This window comes from Stenella coeruleoalba (assembly GCF_951394435.1).
Source record: "Stenella coeruleoalba genome assembly, chromosome: 10".
NCBI classification, from domain to species: Eukaryota; Metazoa; Chordata; class Mammalia; order Artiodactyla; family Delphinidae; genus Stenella; species Stenella coeruleoalba.
Genome location: NC_137156.1, coordinates 87,184,467 through 87,206,446, shown reverse-complemented (window position 1 = coordinate 87,206,446; position 21,980 = coordinate 87,184,467). Strand labels below are relative to the sequence as shown.

The window sequence follows — 21,980 nt, the reverse complement described above, 5'->3', positions numbered from 1 at the left end:
TCAAAGTGGCCAGGGAAAGCCTTTCTGAAGAGGTGACATTTAAGCCAGAACATGAAGAATGGGTAGAAGACGATGATGGTGTTAAGAAACATTTATTGACTTTTTACTTCAGGTTACTGCTTTATGTAGATTATCTCACTTGATTTTAGGACAGTCCTACAAAGTAGGTTCTGTTATTTACCCATGTTACAGATGAGAGCGCAGAGGCTCAGAGAAAAGATATTAAATGAGAGAGGATTGTAAAATAAATACAATACAATAAAAATTTCAAAATAAAAACCACTTGCTTAAGTTTGGGAGTTTTGATGAAGACAAAGTAAGAGGACGTGTGAAGCAATTTAAAGAGTAGTTTTAATACAAATTCATCCATTCCTTGGGTGGCAGAGGCTCGGGAGTTGTGGGTCTGAGCACACTTAAAGTTCTGTGACTTTTGGCAAGTTATTTAGTCTCAGTTTCCTAATCTGTAAAATGGAACTAATATTAGTGATCTTAAAGAGTTGATGTGAGGATTGAGATAATACATGCATGATGCTTATTACTGTGCCTGGTAATTATGTGTTCAGTAAATGGTGGGTATTATTATTTATTAAGAGCATCTTACTGTTGCAGTTATCTGCTGCTAAATAACCAGTCAAGCCTAATGGTGTAAAACAGCAATCATTTAACTCCCTCTCTTGGTTTTTGTGCCTTAGGGATTTGGTGAGGGGTTGGCTGAGCTGTTCTGGCTTGAGGTCTTTAATTTAGTTGTAGTCACACGGTGACTAGACCTGGGACAGGAAGGGCTGAAGCAACTGGGGGCTGATAGGGTGGGTGGAGGAGGGAATCTCTTCTCGAGTGGTCTCAGGACCTCCCTGTGTGGTCTGTTTTCATGGTCTAGTTTGTGATTCCTTCAGGGAGTTGGACCACTTCCATGATACCTGAAGGTTTTAAGGGCAGATATTCCAGGGAGCAAGGCAGAATCCATGTCATCTTTTATAACCTAACCTCAGAAATCACAGTGTCACTTCTGCTATATTACATGGGTTAAAACAGTTCCAGAAGCCCACTCACTTTTAAGGGGAGGGGACATAGATTGCACTGTTGGGAGGAGTGATGTGAGATGGACCATCTTTGGAAATACAGTTTGCTACAGTATACCAGAGATGGATAAAACCTCACCCCTGTCCTTGAGGAATTGAGAGTCTAGTGGGGAAGGCAGATCTGTGAGCAAATATGATTTCACCATCATGCATTACGAATTTAACTCTATAGTTACAAAGGGTTTAGGAGAAGGGAGATGATAATAATAGTTTACAGTTTCTGAATGCTTGCCTACTGTACTAGCCACTAAGCTTTTTACATTATCCTTTCTTCCTCAGAGTAACCCTAGGATAGATTGTTATTTTTCCCTTTTTATAAATGATGAATATGAGCCTTGAAGTTAATGAACTTGTACCAAGAAAGTTACAGAGCTAGTAAATGGCACAACTTGGACTTAAGTCCACAAATGGACTCCATTCAGATTCTGAGAGTAAAGTTAGTGTTTGTATGCATGATAACAAACTAATTTATTCGTAACTGAATCTTTAGATTGAGTTTAGAAGAGATTTTTGTTTGGAAAATGTGTTGTAGCTTCAGGAAACATTGGGATCAAAGGTAGGTAGGTTGGAAAGCCCCGGACCTTTTGGGGTCTGCCAAGTTTGATGATGATGATGGTGATGATGTTAGAATAGGTAGCATGGAGGAGGGGGATGTGGGAGGAAAGGAGGTTCATATTTTAAGTTTGGAGTGGAATGGAGCTGGCCTCATGTAGTACTGGTGAGTTTAAATTATCTAGTCAGTATCAAGGCAGCGATAGAAGCTTTTTTAATAGAAAAGTGACAATCAAATTTCTGTTTTAGAAGAATTCTTTTGGGGCCTCAGTGGAAGACTGACTGACCCAGAGTAAAACTGCAAACAGGGAAATCAGTTCATGTCCTTTAGTAGGACAGAGGGGGAAATCCCCATATGGTATTAATGAGATATGAGACAAACACTTTTGCTTTCTGCCTTTTTTTGAACTACTTAACAGTAGTAATTTGCCCAATATAAACAGTTGGTTTTGTTGGTTCTTTATTCTTTCTCACTTCTTGATTCTTTTTTTTTTGGAAGCTAATTAGTACACTTTTATTGAGCCCATGCTGTATCAGGCACCAGGTATATAAATAACTCTCACTAGGAAGGGAAAAAACTGTAACAGTAATGATATCTAATATTTATTGTGGCTTTTCTTCTTAAGTGTTTTATCAGTGACAGCGCCTATTCAAACAGAAAGATGAGTCACCTCTGATTTCTTTCTTCTTAGCTAGAGAAGAAATGTAAGTTATTTAGTTTGTAAAATTTAAATGCTAGGATTATCCTTTTAAAATTGTTGATGTTTAATATCACGGATGGTCCCTTATGATGCTTTGTAATTTAAGGACTTCATGAGACCTTTTATTAAATCTGCAGATTAACCCTTCCTGGAAGAATTGTAGAAAATGGAAGCGAGCAGGGATCCTATGCTGCAGATAAAGGTATTGCCTTTGGAATTTTTGTTAGTTTTTTTCTTTGGATTCTTCCTGTTGGAGTAGTTAAATAATAATCTCATGTACTATGGGGACCTTTAGGTGTATGGCAAGTGCAATCTGCCCCTCTCACTCTTTATCGTTTCTTAACGTCCAGTGCCTGTTATTCATGGATTTTTAACAATTACATTTCCTCAGTCCTTTAAAGTACTTCACAATATTCTTTAAAGTAAAGTTCAATTAGTCATATACTCTGGCTTTGCCGTCTAGAAGTTTTATTTCCTACTTCTCCCTCCATTTAGTAAGTTAGATTGTTGGAGGTGACTGGTTAGAAAAGATGTGGATGATTTTTGTAAGTTGTGAGTCGAATGTTTCTTTTTCTTTTTAAAAATTTTTTTAATTTGTTAATTAAAAAATTACAGTTTTCTTTTTAAAATTTTATTTTGTAATTGAAGTATAATTGATTTATAATATTGTGTTAGTTTCAGGTGTACAGCAAAGTGATTCAGTATATATATATATATATTCATGTTTATATATATATATGTATTTGTATATATATTCTTTTTTCTTGTGCAATTTTCAGTCTTAAAATTTAATTACATGTAGGTGAGAGAGAAACTGTCCATAGGGGGCATTTAAAGGCTGATTGAATTTTCTACTCCTAATTGATAAGCCCTTCATTTCAACTCGTCTTGAAACCATTTATTTTCCTTCTGTAGAAATCACTGGATTTTCCTTTGTCACTGTATCTGGAGTAAGAATAAACTTGTGTACTGTTGTGTGATTTATTCAGTGACTATTTATTGACCTCAGTGAACTAGGGTAAGGGAGGAAAGATGGGATGAAAGAGTTAAATGACAAAGTTCTAACCCATAGCACAATATAACTAATGTGGTAATAAAGTATAATGAAACTGCCTTTCTAGGTAGTAAATCTGCTTTTAATTGCAGTAAGTTGCATACAGGAGTAAAGTTATTAAATCTTGAAAGTACATGGGGGTTTAAGAAGGTTGTATATGTGGAAATATTTGGGTTTAGTTGTAGCTGATACATTAGAATATGGGTTAAGTGCACTGAAAGAGGTAAACTGTTTTAAAATGTAAGAGTAGTGAATAATGTAATCCATTCATAGGCAAGCCTAGATGAAGCTGATAAACCCAGTCAAGGAAAGAAAAGGAGTACACAGATGGAATCTGGGTCTGCGTTAGACAGACTTTAGGGATATATTTCTTGAGATATCAAGAACTTTATCAAGCCGTCATTGCCTTATTTAAGATTTCATGTGTATTTGAAACTGCTGCTCTTCTTCATTGGATTAAATATCCTGATTTCCCCCCCCCCCCAGTCCAGAAATAAATCTTATGAGTAGCTACGGGTAACCCTAAGCTATTGCCTTCTCAGGCCATTGCATTTTTGACTTGAACCTTTAATAATATAAATAGGTGAAGGTGATATTGGGTAGGATTTAAGCATTCTGTGGCTTTAACAGATTAATTTCTCATAGAGGTGACAGCTGAAACAGTAGTTCTGAAAAGTCTTGTTTGAGCCTTTTTCACTAACTATATAATAAGGGTGTAATTTTGGAGCTCTATGTAATAGAATTACAGTTTACCAAGATACCTGTTTCTTAACTGTATTTGTGAAGTCTTCGAATTTTTAAATCTAGCTAAGCATAAAACAAATTTATCTTTAAGGAATTTTTACCATTCGATTGCCCAAAGAAACTCCTGGCCAGCATTTTGAAGGGCTGAACATGTTAACTGCTCTACTGGCACCAAGAAAATCCAGGACTGCAAAACCACTTGTGGAAGAAATAGGTATGTTTATTGCCTTTGGGAGGAAATACAGGTAAACGAATATTTGGAATGCTGTGTGTTTCTAGGGGAAAAGGGATATAGCAAATAGGAAATTGGAGAAAATACTTCAGGTGACAAGATAAGGAAGTCATGTGACACCATGTGAAAATAGTTCATTTGCTGACACATAAGTTAAAGACAGAAACAACTCTGTTGAACCTGTAGGTCAGTCATGTTTTGGGACGAATTGAAATAGCATCTCTGTGTTTGGCGAAATATTGGCCTCTTGAGCTAAAATCAGAAGGTTACGATTCAGTGTAGTAAATATAAAGTGGACGCTGCCTAGGTCAAGAAATGGAATGTTTCCCACATCCTGGAATCCTACCCTGGTTATTTCACCCTCCTTACTCTCCAAGGTAACCACTACCCTCAGCGTAGCCTGGTTTTGAATTATATATGTAATTCATACAGCAGGCGTTGTTTGCTATCTGGCTTCTTTCACGTAACATTTTTGTGAGATTTATCGACATATAGCTGAGATATGTTTTGCTTTCATTGCATTTATTATTTATGCATCCTGCTACTGATGGAACTTTGGGTTGGCTCTATTTTTTTTTTTTTTCGCTAATAAGATTAGTGAGACTAGGGGTGGGTGAAATAGGTAAAGGGGATTAAGACGTACAAACCGCCAGTGACATAATAAGCAAGCCACAGTGATGTAATATACAGTGTAAGGAATATGGTCAATAGTGTAATAACTTTGTAAGGAGACAGATGGTGATCATTTCATAATGTTTGCCAATGTCAAATCATTATGTAGTACACCTGTAATGAACCTAGTATGGTACATTAACTGTATTTCAATTAAAGAAAGAAAAAGAATAGCGGGTCTATGCATATCCTTATACATGTCTTTTGGGGTACATGGGCAGGCATTTTTTTCCGATACTTTTTCTTCCCCAGGTTGTACCTAGGAAATCCAATGCTTTAACAAATTAGTATTTCGCACATTTAGGTGCTTCTGAGGTTTCTGAGGAAGGAGTAGAAGATGACGATGAAGAGTTTGATTGGGAAATTGAACAGTCCCCCTATGAAGAGGTACCAGAAAGTACTTTGAATCCGGAGTGCCGCTATGGGTTTGGAAACTTACGCTCAGGAGTGTTTCAGCGGTTACAGGTATGTCTTTCTAAAAGACTTTGGTATATACCAAGGGTTTTACTATTTGCGTATTTTAATTTCAGTTCTGCTTATACCTGGAGGTTTTTTATGAAGATTGTAGGAGGTGACGTATTTAGAGCACAAACCACAGCTCCTTGTACATAGTCGTTACTCGGACGTTCACTCCCTTCCGTTGCACTGGCTGTGCTGCCCAGTCTCACTGCGCTTACACATGGAAGGTGCCCTGGTCTCCTTTTTTTTCCACTTCATTTGCTATTGTGGACATGAAGTTTCCAAAATACAGAACAGAACCCCTCTCTCATCATACTTCCTGAAAAGCTTTATGTTTTATACCTCTAAAAAATGAAAATCGTATACTTGTGGCTTGATGTCTCTTCTGTTTTATATGTAAATGAGACAGAATATTCCTGGTGAGAATGGGTTTGTGGCTTTTGTGAAATTGTTTAGTTCTTGATATACAAGTAGGCACTTTTGTTTATTTACTCTTGATGGGGGTTGAATGTAATCTCTTGTTAAAATCTGATCGTTTGTCAGTTAGGCTAAAAAGGAATGACATTAGTCTTTCTGTTCCTCAAACATTCTAGTAAATTCTACTTCATGAATGAAGTGGAGATTCTGGATTATTTTCTATTTGTACTACAGAAAACAACATAATGGGGTCTTAATTTTTTTAAATGAAAGAAATGGTGGCGAACAGTTTTTTATTTTAACTTCATCCCTGTCTGGGTAGAGGATGTTAAACCTGCTTAGCATGTGGTTTATTATAGTAAGACATATTTGAGTCTGCTAAGGAAAGTTAAAGGACCTATGTTTTAGTCCCACTTGTACCTCTGTTTAGATTTCGGATGCAGGCCAGTTATTTGACCACATAAGTTTTATCTGCTCTTTGTAAAATAGGGATAAATTTGCTCACCTACTTTATAAGGCCATTTGGAAAATTTAAGGAGATGCTACATTGTGAAAACTCTTTGACAAAAAGAATAGGATGCTAGAAAGACCTCTGCCCTTGAGAAATATAAAATGCTCTCAAGACTCCTTAAAGGGAACAAAATTGGGAGTTACTTAAGAGCAACTATTGCTGATGAGATACTTCGTTCAGAACCTTATGTTTTTCTGCTGAGTTATCGTTTCTCTGTATTCTCTCTCCCTAATCACACTCCCAGGTCATCTCTGAGGTAGTAAGAGTAGAGTCAGTTTTTTCTACAGCAGAAACTACAGCAAATGGATCTTAATTGTTTGGCTGAGAGTATTATTAGTCTATTTGGGGATTACCCGTCTAAAGCTATAAAGGAATGAGAGAGAGAGAAAAAATATATATATATATATATATATTCTTTTTCAGATTCTTTTCCCTTATAGGTTATTACAAAATATTGAGTATAGTTCCCTGTGCTATACAGTAGGCCCTTGTAGGTTATCTATTATATATAGTAGTGTATATATGTTAATCCCAAACTCCTAGTTTATTCCCCCACCCAAGACCTTTCTCTGCTAGTAAACCAGCTAGAGGAAACTGAGACCACTATTGCATAAATAAGAGCTTTGAGAACATCTATTTTAAAATGATGTGTTTAAGAAACCACAGTTTTCTCAACTAGTGAGAAAATGTTTTCTCCCAAGTTTATAGTTTCTCTGGTGCTGCCTTTGGATGAGAAAATATCCATAGAGTTTTGCTGACTACTCATACTTTACTAGTATTTTTAGTCTCTTTCCACCATCACCCCTTTAAATGAAATATAGCTTCATTTTTCTCTGATGATAAAAGTGATATGTATTCATTATGAAAGTACAGTATAACAAAGAAAGTAAAACATCCTCCGTAATTCCAATACCCGGGTATCTTCTCTGAATTGAATAATTTAACCCTTTATTGGGGGAGAGGGTATAGTCCTTCATACTTTTTTTCCCACCAGCCATTTACACAGGGTTGGCTTGTGAGCATTGGTATTTTATGCTGATACTGAGATGGAAATAAAAATATGTGTGCTGAAACAAAATCTCTGTCACCCCCCTCCCCGTACAGACACGTGCGCGTGCGTGCGCTCTCTCTCTCTCTCTCTCTCTCTCTCTCTCTGTCTCCTTTCTGAAGTTGCTGCCAGCCACAGGGCGCCTTTGGAAAGCTGCTCTGGCTGCTCCAAGTCAGGGCTTCACAGCAGGCTCCTGGTGACACTGGCTGCCAGCAGCAACAATCCTAGAGTCTCTGGTCTTTAAATAGCTCTCCTAGCAGTGACCTTAGCAATGCTTTCAAAACAGAAAGAGAATCACTTTCACTCTGCTGTAGTGTGTCTTTTCTCATCCTCTTTTCTTCCTTCCCTTTGGTTGACAGATGCCTTAGACTGATTTCACTACCCCAAGCTAACTTCACTTTTTAGTTCCAGTTTCTCTTGAGGGTCCAGTGGGCACAGGGCCGCTGCGGATGATCGTGCGAAGGACAGGCCTGGGCGGGGCTTGCACTGCTGTGGACGTTCACGTTCTGCGGGACACGAGCTGCGCAGCTGTGTGGACGCCCTGAGTCCGGAGGCTGGGGGAGGAGGGGGAGAATTCTCTTCTGGCTGTTGAATTCTCACTCCCACGGGAGCAGGGGCCTTGTCTGTATGTTTATTTCCAGGTCTCCAGCGCCCAGAGCAGCGTCTAGCCCAGAGCAGACCCTCACACGCTGTTTGCTGAATGAGCAATTTGAAAGTGAACACCAGGCAGGGTGCTGAGGGTACAGTAAGCAAGAAGACAGACCAGATCTCTGCCCTCATGGAAGATTCTAGTGGAGAGGCAGATAGTAATCGTCTAAAGGGCAAATCAACAAGATAATTTCAGATACAAGTGAAGGAGAAGGGGGTGATGTGAGAGCCGGGGCGGGGTGGTGCTGTTTTGGCCAGGAGGCCCCGAGAAGGCCTCTTGGAGGAGGTGACATTTGCTGAGTCCTGAATGACGAGAAGGGTGCTGTAAGCGCAGAGACTCAGTGTTCCAGAGATGGCAAGAAGTCTGGTGTGTGGCTCCTGTGTATTTGAGCCAGAAGGGGAAGGTAGGAGATGAGGTTGAAGTACAAGACGCAGCTAGATTCTGCAGCGCTTTGAGCCATGGTAAGAGTCTGGGTTTATTCTTGGTGCAGTTAAGGTTTTGAAATGCCTGGGGTTACTTCGGTCCAGTTATCCTCTGAAATGTGAGTCTGAAAGATTATACCCCGTTGTTGACCTTGTATCTGGTCCAGATGAAATAATGAAGCAGGACATTATAATCCTCCCTGGCTCCCCAATTTTTTTTTTTTCTTACTACTTGCAAGTGAGGCAGCTGAAGAGGAGGGAGGGTATGTGCTCTCAATAGGAAATCAGCGCCTGAGCCACAGGGAACAGCAGTGGAGCCAGGAGTCAGAGAGAAAGAAACTGACGTTCTTGAATGATCACACCCTGTACTTAGGCCTTGCTCATATTAGTTCATTTAACCCTTCTTACAGCCTATGGGAGACAGAATGCTGTCCCTCACCCCTGCCCCTGATGTCCCCGTACTGACCCCACGTACTAAGTACATGGCGAAAGGGACCGCGCACATGTGAAGAGGCTGAGGATCTTGCGATGGGATGATTATCCTGGATTATCCAGGTGGGCCCTGTCTAAGCACAGGGTCTTTACGAGAGGGAGGTCAGAGAGTCAAAGTGAAAACAGAGAAGCAAGCGCATGATGACGGAAGCCGAGGGAGAAGGAGCCTTGTGGTGAGGGGCTCCTAGGCCAGGAGTGAGGACAGCCAGCCTCTAAGCTGGAAAGGGCAGAAAAGCACACGGTCCCGCGGAACGTCCGCAAGGGAACCAACCCTGCCTTCGCCTTCGTTTTAGCCCAGTGAGACTGACCTTGGACTTGTGACCTCTAGACCTCTACGTTTGTGTTGTGTTAAGCCACATTTGTGGCATTTCGTTACAGCAGCAAGAGGAAAGTAGTCCCAGCCTTGTGACGGAGGCGTGTCTAGTTTGTTCACAGTGAGCGTGCTGAGGCTGAGAGGTTGCACAGTTAGACTGGACCTGGCTTCTAAATTCAGAGTTTGTCTAACTCCAGAGTCACGGTTCTTCTACCTCAACAGGCTGTTTTCAGAAATGTGTGTGTGTCGTGGTGGGCAGGAGGCAGGGAACTCCTTGGGGCTCGAAGGAGGAAACAAATCCGGGGACTGGAGGCTGCTGGGGAGAGGGACTTGGGGTCCCCGGGCAGGAAGCGGCTCTGAGTACTCATCCAGCGGAGGGGAGTCCTGCGGACACAGCACCGTCCTTGTCTCCCGCAGGGCCCGCTTCACCGCCCCTCCTGGCTCTGTGGCTGAGGAGCTGATGCCAGGCAGGTAAGGAGGCAGAGAAGCGAGGAAGAGTCCAGGCTGTCCTGCTCAGGGGAGAGGTGCTTCTGATGGGTGAAACTAGAGCTCTGAAAGCGTTTTCCCATGGAAGCATTGCTGCACACTTGGGAACTTTGTATTGTGAGTGCTCTATTTACAGTTTATTTTGACTTGAATAAACTTGCGGGCTGCCCCGAGATTCTCTGTTATTTATCATAGTATGTCTATAGGAAAATACATTCTGAGTCTTCCAAAAGTAAATTGTAAAAGAACTTTTGGAATGCAAATTTTCCTAAGCTTGGGGACAGCCAGTGATCTGATTTTTGCCCAGAATGTTTGTACTTAAAAGTATTAAGATGTTCTGGATGTGACTTCCAGAAAGTTCCCCGGGCCCCTTCATTGTACTAGAATGTGCTTATATTAAATGTTGTTGATGTTACTTGAGCTCAGTGGATTGTGATAGGGAAGAGAGATTTTTTTTTTAAGTGCAGAAATTATGATTGTGTGGGGAGTTCTGTATCCTAGTCTTTCCCTGGCTGATTCTGTGTAGCTGGTTTCATTGTAGTGATTTTGCTGTGCTATAGCTGTCGACTTTAAGCTTGGGTATTAGGCACTAACGTACCACTCAATTTACAAGTCTGTTCTAATGGTTTGCGTCCACGACTGTCTACCAACTTATTTCCCTTGACTTCTTTTCAGCTAATAGTGTTCAAGCTGCTTCCGGTTTGCCTACTATCCCTTGCGGTTGGTAGTAGGAAAGGGCAGACTGAAGAAAGAAAAAAAAAAGAGCTTTAGGGGTATTTTGCATTGTACAAAGTTTCTTTCCTTCATAATTCTGATCAAAAGAAAGAAGACCATGTGGCATTGTAGGTGGTTTTAGTAATACACCTGTTTTCTGTAGGGTTGGGCTTAGGAAACAAGCCATACAGCAGTATGTACTCTTCCAGGTGAAGATGATTACAGTAAGGTTGAATATTACTTGGGATTGGATTTGTAAATTTTCAAGTGGAAAGTCATATCTATCAAAATTGCCCTTAACAATTCTCGTTAGGGGTGAGAAGGGACAAGGAAATAAGGACAGAGCCCAGAGTTGGCTTGGCCTTGGCGGGGGGGGGGGGGGGGGGGGGGGGGGGGGTCGACTGGATAGCCTGCATTTCTGTTCAAGGCGAGTATTTACAGGGACACGGAAGTTACCAAGGTTTGGTTTGCTGACGTGGCACCCCTGGCAGCAGCAGCTCTGTCTTGGGTCTAGAAATTCATTTCAACTTGCCTTTCCTAACTTTCAAATCTCTGGGAGTAAATGGGGGAATGAGTGCAGAATTAAAGGTTCCTGTTTGCTTGCAGAGGATTACTCTGTTTTTCATGTTAAACTTTTATAGCCTTAATCTATGTTAATCAGTTTGTTTGTTTTAAGGATTAGATGACATAATTGATGTGAAAGCTTCTAACAGGGCCTGGCAGGTAGTAGGTGTCTAACAAACATTTGCTGGATTTGAATCTAAATGTCACACGTGGTATCACGGCTTACCGATCAATTAGATTCTTCCTGTGTTTGGGCATTTTGTACAAAATGAGATTTTTCATCGCTGAAATAGGAGATAGCAATTATTCTTTCTTTCCTGGGTGTTCTTAGGATGAATTGAGTGATGTTATCGATCTTAAGGATCCAGATTCCACCCCTGCAGCCGAACGAAGGCAGAAACGCCTGGCTGCTGAGCTGGCGAAGTTTGATCCTGATCATTACCTGTGAGTATTGAGGGATTTTTTTTTGTTTTCCTTTTTGGTTTTTTTGAGAATTGAATAATTTACTTGACATTGAGTATTTAAAAATTTTTTGAGTATCTTTTTAACTGTTAGGTATGTGCTTTTTTGGACTCTAGAATTTAGTGATGGCTCACAACCTTAGTTGACATTTGAATTAGCCTACAACTGTTATACCTCTGTGATCTTTGTAAGATACTGTTTTTCGTTACCTCATTGCAGCACCAGAGAAGTCTTTTAGTGTACTTTGAGTTTTTTCCTCGCCAAACTTAAAAATAGAACATCGCATTCATGAGAATAGTAGGTACCATTCTTTTCAGGAGACTCTTTGTTGTGATTAATGGTATGTATAATTGAAAACATGTTTCAATTTCTTTTAAGAATTTGAATCTACATGTCCCACGTTTCTTGGCTGATCCAGGGTTTTCCCAACACTTTCATCCACTGGCACCTGTAATCGAGGATCTGTTTCAAATTAACAAATAACTGTTCATTGGGGTAGGGTCTAAACAAAATCTACTTTTAAGTTTTGCTGTATTTCCCACCTGCATTAATTGTGTCTTGAGCCATCGTGTGTCTCTATCAGGCTTATATTTGTCTAAGGAACAGATCTAATTAACGGGTAGGTAAATAATCACTTGCCTCGGAAAGATTGTGATGTTTCTCATTGGCCTCGATAGCAGCACTTCTTTCAAGGAAGTGGTTGTCCCCGGGCCTCTGTGGGTACTCGGTGGCTTTCCTAGGATGTGAGTCGTGTTTTGATGTAGACCTCAATTACTATTCTTCCCAAGTTCCGGGCCCACGATTTTTAAACTGTTATATATGCAGCTGTCATCATCATATTCCCTTATACTTGTATAGTGCTCTCAGCTTGTCAAGTGCTCTCATGTGGTTATTTAATTCAGTTTTCACAACAGCTGAGGAAAGGAGGTTAAGGGACTCATCCAAGGTCACACCACTACTAAGTGGCTCGGCCAGGACTTGAAAAGAGTCTTTCCATTTGTCATTTTGTGTTTCCTTTTCATGTACACTCTCAGTTTAACTGCTGTTGCTCTTGTGATTAACATTCTATCTCCTGTGACACAGTGGGAGACTAATTGGAATGGCAGAAATATATCCTGTGATGTGCAAATGGGCTGAGTGATGTGTAGTGATGAATGGGGGAACTCTTGGACATCCTGAGGGAAGCTGAGTAAGAGCAGGCTGGGTTATATTTTGGAGGACGTCTGGGAGATTCAACTCCATTTACATTGCCATTTCTAATTACCTTTATCTCTCCAATTGTGATTTTAAAGGTCCACTGAAGAATAATTTGAAGAAACGCATTTAAAATCATGCTGAATATTTAAAGCAGAAAGAGTTCATTGTCACCGAATTTCCCGGGCAAGCATGAGAACAGATTGAGCCTTACAAGACAGAAATTTCGAGTGGGAGGGAGCTTAATTAGCAGAACTGCCTATCTCTTCTCTTCTAAAACTCGAAGTATAGCGATATGGCCTGAGAAAATCAAGAAACTGGAATTTATACTTAGCAGTGTGATATTAGAAGCAGCCCTTATTTTTCTCCATCTTCTGGTTCTTTATCCAGAAAACCACATTTTCTTTAATAGTATGCATGAAATGTTCTTCGCATTTCTCCAGGAAGAGTTTTTTTTACACGAGTGACTTAAGTTTAGTCTCAGGCAAGTTGGAGAGTGGGTGTCAGGAGATAAAGGTTCTTTGTGACTTTTCTGGTAGGAATAAGACTTCGGCAAATTGTCATTTTTGCGTTACTCATTATTTATATTAGCTGACTGACTCACCCAAATGTATTATATTAAATGAAGTGCAAGCAAAATTCTTTTAAATTTTCAGTTAAATTTTTTTAGCTCAGTGCTTTTTTTGTTGTTCTTAATGGTTAGTACAGTGGAAGAAAAAGTTTATTGTAAATTCTTATCTACCATGCAGACAGTACATTGCATGCATTGTATTAGACATTTATATCAATATACGTAAATGGGTAATACGTAATACATATATATGCCAGTGTAATACATAATATAAAATCTATTACGTTAGCATAATATATGACATTTTCAAGTTGTTTGACTTGTCCTCACAAGTCATGATGTCTCTTCATGTTGTCGGAGTTTTTAGGAGCTTAAGGAAAACTAATTTTAATTTCATCCTAAAGCGGAAAGGTAAATTGACTATATACAAAAATGTACACGTTTCAAAGGCACATATAAATGACTTCAGATTATTATTGTTTTTAAAATCCTCTCTTGTAAAGTATGGGTACCAGTGTGTGATTTTTTTTTTGCCCCCTATGTTTTGCAGCCCAGCAGAATGCTGGGCATATAGATGATCCATAAACAATTATTTTTTTTTTACTATCCATTTCTTGCCTTTTGAGTAGTATTTTTACAGTAAAATATGTTGAAGGCATCTTGAAACATTCCTTCATAGTCCTTTCCCTTTTGCTTATTATAGCTAAGTTTTCATATTTCTCTTGCTGAGAGTGGTGTTTCCTTTTCCTTCCCAGGCAAAGTGTTTTTTAATTGTTGGCATATTTTTTACTTCAACCAGTTCATAAAATCTCATTTATTTCCTTCTTTGGGAGAAAGTAAAAGAATTTAGTCAACATTCAAAATATCTATGAGATAAGAAAAGGGACAAAAATGATCGTATAGCATTTGGGGTGCCTTTTTTTTGTAACAAGAGAAGGCCCTCTTTATTGTTTGTTTATTTTTTATTGAGATATATTTGATTTACAAGATTATATTTGTTTCAGGTGTACAACATAGTGATTCAAAATTGTTATAGATTATACTCCATTTAAAGTTATTAAAAAATATTGGTTATATTCCCTGTGCTGTACAGTACATCTTTGTAGCCTGTTTATTTTATACATAGTAGTTTGTACCTCCTAATCCGGGGTGTTAAGTAAAATTGTAATGTACAGTGCTACACATGTGTTAAAGAAGATGACAGACTGATCAGGGTTCTGGATTTACTGAGGAAATCTCAAAATGACAAGTAGTAATTAGAAGGCTGAGAAGAGGATCATCTGCTTCCAAGGTGGCTCTTTATTCAAAACAGCAACCTTAGGAAAAAGCACTGGGATAAACATGTCACTTATTCATCCTTTCACGTACGCACTTATTTGTTCAACAAATATTTGTTTGAATGACTTCCGTGCCAGGCAGTGTTGTAGACAGCAGGGAGAGTGTGGTGAATACGAGGTAGCTGCCCTCATGCGGCTTACACTCTAGTGGGGAAGTGGATAGTATTTGGACTGTGATAAGTGCTATGAAGAAAAGCCAGGTTAAGGGTTTATAGAGCCACTGGGCATCTCACTGACTCCTTTGTTTCAACATATTCAAAATCGAACTCATCATGTTACCTGTAAAGTCTTCCTGAATTTTCTGCTTGGTGGAATGCCCTTTTTTTCATCTCAGTCACCCAGGTTAGATACCTGGGGTTCATCTTTGACTTCATTCTTATCCCACCCTTTCAATCAATCCTGAAATTGTACCGTTTATCTCCTTGCTCTGTCCTTCACTCCGTCTCTTCCTGGCCCTCGTCTGTGGTCTGTGTCTGGCTTGTTGCAGCTGTCCCCTAACACCCAGTTGGCATCTCTCATTCCAGCCTGCACTTCTGCAGATCCATCAACCATAAGACTACCAGCAAGATGTCTTAGGTACTGAGAGTGAAAATCTGCTTAAACCCTTACTGGGTTCTCCTTTGCCTACAGCATAAGCTCCTAACTCGTTAGCATGAAAAAAAGTTCTCTGTGATCTGGACGCCACCTGCCTCTGTAGCATCTCTCTTGCCACCCCCTGCCCACATTTCATACTGTGGCGGTGACGAATGTTGGCATCTCCCCGCCTGTACTACACCGCTTCTCACACACTTTTTACTCCTGGTTTCCCTTTGCTGACTATTTCCCCACCCCATCCCGCTTTCCCTGAAAAACTTTGACTTACCCTTTAAGGCTGGGCTCAGTTGTCACCCCCTGGCACCCTCCCTTCCAAGTTGGCATAGGAGCTGCTCGTGTGTTATAGCTCATCTTGTTTTTACTGCATGGTTTTGTAACATTCTGGGTTTGTGTCTGTGGTTCCCGTTAAACTGTGGTGCCCTGAAGGGCAGGGACTGAGTCTTACTGATCTTCATCTGCCCGACCCCGCATATAGAGGGCCCTCAGTGAATGCTCGTGGAATTAATGGCATTTAAAAAGTTGAAAATAATTTATTCGGGAAAGTAGAACATCAGTTGACCTCAGATCTTGGGCATCATAAAGAATAAACCATGCTAATTTAGATGAGGGACTGTATTAGTGAGATTTTACTCAAAACACTTTGAAAGTTTTTGGGGGGCAGGGCATGAAGGTGGCAGAGATACTGTTCTACAGAAGCAATTTTCCCCAGTATTTTTCTCCTGGGGAGAAAACAGCGTCTTTTCAGATGGGCTCTTCTTCTACCCTTGACTTAAATGTCCTTGGTACCCCAGCTTTCGACACCCTTGCCTCACACTGTGCCACTTCTTTCTCCCTGGGCATTCTGTCCTCTTCTCTGGCCTCAGTAACTGTCTGAATGCTCAGGACTCCTAGGTGTCTCTCCTGAGCATCAGATTTGCATGTCTGACCGCCTGTTGGACAGGTCTTTGCTTGTATGTCCTGCAAGGACACCTCAAGCAGCCCATCCCAAAGCAGAAGCCATTCCCTCTCCAGTCGTGTCTGCTAACATCCCAAGTTAGCAGAGGGCACTGCGGTCCACCGAATTGTCAAGGCCAGTGTCCTGGGCAGCAGCCTGATCCTGACAGGAATTGATATTGAGAATTACTATTTCAAGATAATTGCTGTTCAGTTTTGTCCAATATGTGCCTTATGTCCTCAGTCATAAAAATGGAATGTTTGTATTGGTTAATAGCTTGGGTTTCAGACTGAGACTTCAGTGGATCCAAATTGTGGCCCCACTTCTTACTGGTTCTTTGACCTTAACCATGATATACAATTTTTCCAACCCTCAGATTCTACTCATGTAAAAGGGGAGTATTAATAGGACCCCTTGCCTGTGGGGGTGGTGTGAGGATTCAAGGAAATAATTGATGAAGAGTACTTAGTGCAGTGCTTGGCACATCCAAAGAACTCAGTGAGTTATCTGTGATCCTTTTAATTTTAAAAATATTTCAGGGACTTCCCTGGTGGCACAGTGGTTAAGAATCCACCTGCCAATGCAGGGGACATGGGTTCGAGCCCTGGTCCGGGAAGATCCCACATGCTGCGGAGCAGCTAAGCCTGTGCGCCACAACTGCTGAGCCTGCGCTCTAGAGCTCACGAGCCACAACTACTGAGCCCGTGTGCCACAACTAGTGAAGCCCGCGTGCCTAAAGCCTGTGCTCCACAGCAAGAGAAACCACTGCAATGAGAAGCCCACGCACTGCAACAGAGTAGCCCATGCTCGCCACAGCTAGAGAAAACCTGTGCGCAGCAACGAAGACCCAACGCAGCCAAAAATAAATAAATGAAAAATATTTTTCAGTATCTCAGTTGAAAGAAAAAATATTTAAGGTCACAAAACTGTGAGCTAGGAAATCCAGTTTACCAAAACACCCAGTGTCTTGAGGTTCTAATTACCAGAAATATAAATGAATTTTCCACCATGAGTTATGTACTTTTTGTCATTCTTTACCCAAGAATATCAGTTTCCAACTTTGAGTGCAAGACCATATAGTTTCTGAATAAGTGACCTCCAAGAGTATATTTTGAATGTAGCAGTTATTTTCCTAGTTAAAACTGAGAAAGTAAAGTGTGGGAAAATTAATTTTCTGTTCTCTACAAAGGTTGCTTTTATCTTTTGCAATAGTTTTAAATTAAGGAACTATTAAGATTAGCATAGCTAAATAAAATAGATTGCATCATGGAAGGAAACATGAGTGCACGTGCTAAAAAATAAGGGGTGTGTATGTGTGTGTGTGTGTGTGTGTGTGTGTGTGTGTGTGTGACATCTGTGGATATGTAGTATCCTAAATCTTCTCATGTGTTTATTTATTTTTTGTTGATGGAGTTAAAAGATGCTTTCCTTTAACTATATAACCTTACAAAAATCTGTGATATTTGCAAACCTCGCACAAGCCCTAGGCTTCAGTCCATTGTGTGTTCAGATTCACTTCATCCCACATGGCTGTGGTACAGGGCATGGGACTTCAGAAGGGGACTGGTCTTCTCTGTACTTTCTGTCTAAAGAGATCACAGATGTCAAATATCCCTTTAGTCCAGTGCTTACTTTTTATTTATGACTATTAGTAACCACAACGAAAGTAATAGCAGTGCTCAGTCTTTCCTTGAAATGTACTTTTAGTCTGTATTTCTAGTGCAGATGTGATGAGTTAAGGTAAAATTTTAAAAAGTGAAAAACAGCCTAACTCTGTGTAACAAGCCCTTTCATATTTTTTTTTTCCCCAGAGCTGACTTTTTTGAAGATGAGGCAGTTAAACAGGTTTTGGAATATAATCCGTGGTGGATTGATCTGTATTCAAAAATGATGGCTTCTTTGGGAAAGAGTCAGGAACAAGAAGATCTTGCTGCGTTAGGTAAGAAACTCAAAATTAGGTCATTTGTTTACTGCCTTTCCTAAGCACACAATTATAATTGCTTCATAGAGTGAAGATGTTATTTTGATTTGTTAATTTTGGAAATGAGTCTTTATCCCAGACTGGGAAATGCCACTCAATAATTACACTTACTTGTCTTGGAAAATTCTTTTGGAATATGTTTTACTTTTGAATCATTGGGGTCTTTTAAATTTTTTTTAAATTTTTTATATTTTTATCAAATTTAGGGACACTAACAGAATATTTGTAGCTGTTGAATAATCTGCTTGAGAGATCTGACCATTCCTCTGTGGCAAGGGCATTTGAGTATTAGAAATGGTGAGAAGAGACCCAGTTTTCAATCCCTTTGTCTGTTGAATGAATTTGTTAAGTTCTTCCTAGTTTTTTCACATGTGGTTTCATGTGGAAGCAGAACTAATTATCTTCCCTTCCGTACCTTACAGAGAGCAGGTGAGCCAGTTTTTACCAGCGAAGGCTGAGCTGGGGGGTTTTATGAGCCACGAGAGACTGCTGTGCCATATTTAATATTAAGCTAAATGTTATGCACAGAGTCATTTCTTAGATGGGCCTTGTATTAACACCTTCTCTGAGTGGGAGGTTGGTGTGTTAAGTCCGTAAATTAGAATTAAAACAGTTTCTAGTAGGTCAGTGTTTTCTGTTACACTGATTTAGTTACACTGTTACACTGATTAAAAATACTACACCTAGACTTGTGGTGTGGTAGTATATACAAATGCTGAATTTTAACTCTGTATACTTAAAAATTATATAATAAAAAGTACATGTATTAAAATTTTAAAAGTCTATTCTATGCAGTATTTGAGAATGAACAATTTTACTACCCCCCGCAAAATTTAGTGTTTAAATGAAAGGAATACACACACACACAAACACACACACACACACACACACACACGCAAATACGTTAAATGGAATATAGAATTTCCCCACTCCAAATTCCTCTTCTTGAAAGTAATCACTACAAACAATTTGGGTTTTTTTTTTTTTTTGCGGTACGCGGGCCTCTCACTGTTGTTGCCTCTCCCGTCGCGGAGCACAGGCTCCGGATGCGCAGGCTCAGCGGCCATGGCTCACGGGCCCAGCCGCTCTGCGGCATGTGGGATCCTCCCGGACCGGGTCACGAACCCATATCCGCTGCATCGGCAGGCGGACGCTCAACCACTGCGCCACCAGGGAAGCCCAATTTGGGGTATTTTTAATGCATATCCTGACATCTAAATATTTGCTTTAAGAAATGTATACACATAGATTCATATACACTCTCTTCTCGCTGCTTACTCCAGTTTGCAGTGTATGTTGTACCTCTTTCTTCAGCACTTACAGTCCTACCTGAGGCTTTTCATGCCTGCCTAGTGTTCTGTTGTATATTTGTTTCATGATTAGTGGCCACGTGGTCTGTTTACCACTGGTGGGCATTTGGGTTGTTTACAGGGTTCTGCAATGGTCCTTTTTGACCACTCATTCTGAAGTAGCTATTGCAGCACAATATTTTGATCCTCCGCATAGCAATGCAATATCCTGCTATTTGCTCTATTTCTAGAGCCTAGAAAGAACCTGTTATGTAATAGATACTCAATAAATATTTGTAGAATAAATAAATATTGAAGTGAATATTTTTGTAGTTAGGTTTCATTAGAGTTTAGGTGATCTCTACCAGGTTGAAAAATTGCCACTGTAATTTTTTGGAATGGATTCTATATTGCACAACGGAAACTCTTTTATAAATAATGACTCTTGTTTACATTGTTTTCAACAAATCCTTGGTTTTATATTTGATCTGAGTTTAAGAATCTTTCAGAGACCTCCCATATCATGTAGGCGAATTTTCAGGTACAAGATTGCTAACACAATTTACATAGTTAACTGTATATGCCATGTGGATCTGCTCAGAAAGTTTGCTCAAACTTAAATCATCAGTGCTCTCTAGTGAATCATTTTCCCCAGTTTGGGTTCAGTATTTTACTGAAGTGGTCTGGGGAGGAATTGGTGGTTGTGTAGTTAAGTTTTCTGTCCACAAGGGTGCGCTAGTTGCCCTAAAAATCGAGAGACGGCATTACCTTTGATTTGAATTTTAACTTGCTCTGCTTTGATCAGTTGCAGCTTGTTCTAGGTCCTGTTTTCTGTGTTAGCCGTGCTTTGAGTTAGTTCTCTATGTGTAATTTTAACAGAAGGTTAAGCCAGTCGGTGCCTTTAACCATTGGCCTTCCTGACCCTTTATCTGACCTGTGGCATCTATCCAGACTGGTGCTTCAGGCACACTCATATTCTGCTAGCTGTTACGGTGGTTCATTCTAAGAATCACCTTTAAAAACAGCAAGGGCATGTGATAAAGGTAGAACAACTTGAATTCTGTGTTGTACAGAAAGTACCTCTTGTAAATGTGCCAAGTATCAGGTTATGCATAGAAGGTAAATGTGGGTTTCTGGGTTTAATGCCTTGCTCCTCCACAGGCTGGCTGTGTGACTTTGCAACTTCTCTGGGTTGCTGTGGAAATCCTGTACCTACCTCATAGACTTGTCATGAGGATTGAATTAGACAATGTACTTAAAATCCTTAGCATACTGTAAGTGTTGGAAATTGTCATCATAGAGTAAATCAGTGGCAGGAGAGCCAGGAATGACCTGGCTTCCTTTTGAAATCATAATTTTTATACATTTACACAGCTTTAAGGGGAACTTCTTTAACATGATTCCTCTTTCAGTTTCTTTTTCTTGTTCAAATATTTGAGACACCCAGAATTGGAGGCGTGAATTGAAGTGTGTCGAGCCAGGCTCAAATAGGAGAAAAAAGAAATAAACCAAAAAATAAACCTTAAAGTTCTCAGCTCACTCAAGCAGCGTGATGCTGCTGTAGTTTTCCCCTGCCTCCTCTTCCTCTTTTTTCTTCTTTGCCTCCCAGGCCTTCCTCTCTGTCCCTGCAGTGGCACGTTGCCAGGCATATATAATGGTGCAGGTGAGGGGTGCACCTTTGATTCCTCCTCATAAACTATTAAGCTGGATTGTCTCGATTTGCAGGTAAGCCTTAGGTGGTGAACTTTGCCCCCCGCCTTTGCCTTGCCAAAGACGAGGTTATGACCCTTGTCATTTTCATCGTCGCCCTGAGTTACAACACGGAGACTTTCATTGCCATCTTCAGTTTTGTAATGATCCGGATCTTCCTCCCCAAAGGCTTGTAAATGGAAGTGTTAAATGCTGTACTCGCACTGAGCTCTGGTTTCACGAGGATGGACTTCCCGCATTTCCCATGTTGTCTCTCAGTGGTTAATCTCAGCCCAGGAATCTTGGCACACGATTGCTTGTTATGACACCACATAACATTTATAGTCAATGAACTTCCTACCAGGGACATCCTGTTTGGCACCAGTGTTTGCAGAGCTGTCAGCATCAGCCCTGAAAGCTGCAGCACTGTGGAGCTGCCCATGTGGGCCACGGGTTTGAATGAGCACATTTTCTTCTGATTCCCTTGATCTGTTTCCAGAAAGTGGACAATGTGATGCATTTGCATTCCTCTGAGAGGAGCCAGATCATGGTTGATTTAATTGTTGACCCATGGAAGACAGGGATGTTTGGGAGGGGAATTAGGCAGAAGAGAAGATTTAAAAGTAACAAAACGAGGTGATGTTCGAAGTGAAGTGACAAGGTCACTTTCCACTTTGATGGGAGCCCCCGGGTAGTCCTCAAATGTTTTGATGGGGTTTTTCATGTTGGGAGTTGGTCCTGGGCCCTTTGCTTCAGTGTTAGGGCGCCAGTTTCTTCTCCAAATGAACTGAGCTTTAAGCTGGCTTTTGTTTGACTGTAG

The 21,980-nt window shown here is 40.4% G+C and overlaps 1 protein-coding gene across 1 annotated transcript in view; it reads left to right on the top strand.

Annotated features, from left to right (window-relative positions):
• The window catches only part of SHQ1 (SHQ1, H/ACA ribonucleoprotein assembly factor), an 88,510-nt gene that overhangs the window by 2,634 nt on the left and 63,896 nt on the right, over positions 1-21,980 (top strand). Inside the window, exons 2-6 of the mRNA XM_079934240.1 lie at positions 2,470-2,534; positions 4,222-4,344; positions 5,339-5,499; positions 11,441-11,553; positions 18,013-18,140. Of these exons, the coding sequence (XP_079790366.1) occupies positions 2,470-2,534; positions 4,222-4,344; positions 5,339-5,499; positions 11,441-11,553; positions 18,013-18,140 (590 nt within the window). The remainder of the gene's footprint in view (positions 1-2,469; positions 2,535-4,221; positions 4,345-5,338; positions 5,500-11,440; positions 11,554-18,012; positions 18,141-21,980) is intronic.